The sequence below is a fragment of the Acanthisitta chloris genome, unplaced genomic scaffold (genome assembly GCF_000695815.1).
Source record: "Acanthisitta chloris isolate BGI_N310 unplaced genomic scaffold, ASM69581v1 scaffold30875, whole genome shotgun sequence".
NCBI classification, from domain to species: Eukaryota; Metazoa; Chordata; class Aves; order Passeriformes; family Acanthisittidae; genus Acanthisitta; species Acanthisitta chloris.
This window is the reverse complement of record NW_008672642.1, coordinates 2,280-4,018: the sequence shown is the minus strand read 5'-3', so window position 1 is coordinate 4,018 and position 1,739 is coordinate 2,280. Positions and strand designations below refer to the sequence as shown.

The window sequence follows — 1,739 nt, the reverse complement described above, 5'->3', positions numbered from 1 at the left end:
CTTGGGCTAGTGGAAGGTGTCCCTGCTCATGGCAGGGATGGGATGGGATGAGCTTTAAGGTCCTTCCAACCCAAACCATCCTGGGATTCTGTGACTCAGCGCTGGCTCCCACCCCTGCCTCTTGCTCCAGCCCAAGGGGCATTTGCTCCAGGCTCCCAGGCCATGGGGGGTCCCTGCCCCCCGGAGATGCTCACGGGCAGGGGTGCAGGTTCTGGATGACCATCACAGCCAGGCCATTGGCCACCTTGTCCGTGAAGCTCATGGCACCGTAGACAAATGCTCCACTGTGCTGTGAGGGGAGAAGGAACCTCATCAGCTGCTGTGCCATGCTGTGCTGTACCACACAGCCCTGGCAGCCACAGCCTTGTGCCCTCGCATGCCCCAGTCCCTCCCAGCGAGGAGCAGCTGTACCGTGTTGGTGCCGATGAGGTCTGCGGTCATGGAGAGGGAGGTGACCAGGATGGTGGCAGAACCAGCCCCAAGCAGCACAGCTGCTCCATAGATCTCAGCTCCCACCGGCCTGGCCAGGGCCACCCAGGAGGCGAAGGCCAGGACCACCAGGATGCCCACGAAGTAGGTCAGCTGCAATGGAGATGGGCAGAGAAGGGAGATTCAGCCACCAGCTCAGCTGGCACTGGGCAAGGCAGGGGCAAGCTGGGAGGGCACGGGGGGCAGCACTGCCCAGGACCCACAGGAGACAGCCCTGGCTCTGTCCCAGCTGGATTTAAGCTAAGAATCCCCAAAGCAAGGCTTTGCTGTGGTCAGGGCTGTTTCACAGCTGAGCCCCAGGCAGAGCTGTGGGTGGGATGTCCATGGGGACAGGGGACACCCCACTGGCACCCACCAGCACAGAGGGGACACACTGGGGGCTGCTCCCTCCTGCTGGCACTGCAGACCCCGTGCCCACCCAGGGCAGTGCAGCCAGACCTCCCCCTGCCCCTCGTGGGCACCACAGGGCTCTCCAGCCAGGTCAGGGCTGCACAGGACAGGGTGACTCTGGACCAGCATTGCCTCCCTGAGCCCCAGAGGTGTGCAGGACAGGCCCTCACCCCCACATCTGCCTACCAGTACCCCCAGTCCCAGCAGGACCCACAGCCACCCATCAGTCCCAGCAGGTCTGCACTGGGAAGAGGGTCCATGAGGGGTCCCTGCTCTCCAGCTCAGGTGCTCTGCCCACAGCCAGGATCTGGCCCCTGGGCTTTTCCTGGGGTCTAACTCCCCCCTGGACTCACATTCCGACCGATCCACTTGTTCACAGGCTTCATGAGCAGGGAGGAGAGGAACCCACTGACATACATCACCAGGGGGATGGTGGCAATGTATTTCTGCAAGAGACCAGGCCAGGGAGGAGATGAGCTCCAGGCCACAGTCCAGGCCCCTGCCCAGGTGCCCCAGCCCTGCCCTGTGCCCACCTTGGAGAGCTGCAGCGAGTTGGTGAGGTACATGGCGATGTAGGTCTGGGACAGGTTGACGATGAGACGTGTGCACATGTAGAGCACCGCGACCTGTGAGGGACAGAGACAGAGCAGCACCACTCAGCCTCTGGGGAAGCTCCACCTTCCTGCCCAGCTGCAAGGTGCCCACCAAGAAGGGGAAAGCCCCTTTGGTGTGGTGAGTAGGTGCCCAGTACAGCCCCACACTCCGACCTCACCTACACCTGGGTACGTAGGGTGCCCAGGCAGGGCAGGTGAGCCCTGCCCAGCCATACCTGGCAGAAAGAGGCTCCCGCCAGCACGCCC

At 63.2% G+C, this 1,739-nt stretch overlaps 1 protein-coding gene across 1 annotated transcript in view; it reads right to left on the bottom strand.

Annotated features, from left to right (window-relative positions):
• MFSD12 (major facilitator superfamily domain containing 12) overlaps window positions 1–1,739 on the bottom strand; it is a gene marked incomplete at both ends in the record, with an annotated part of 4,076 nt that overhangs the window by 780 nt on the left and 1,557 nt on the right. The window contains 4 exon segments of the mRNA XM_009074607.1: window positions 195–289; window positions 412–582; window positions 1,233–1,325; window positions 1,413–1,561. Coding sequence (XP_009072855.1) covers window positions 195–289; window positions 412–582; window positions 1,233–1,325; window positions 1,413–1,561 — 508 coding nt within the window.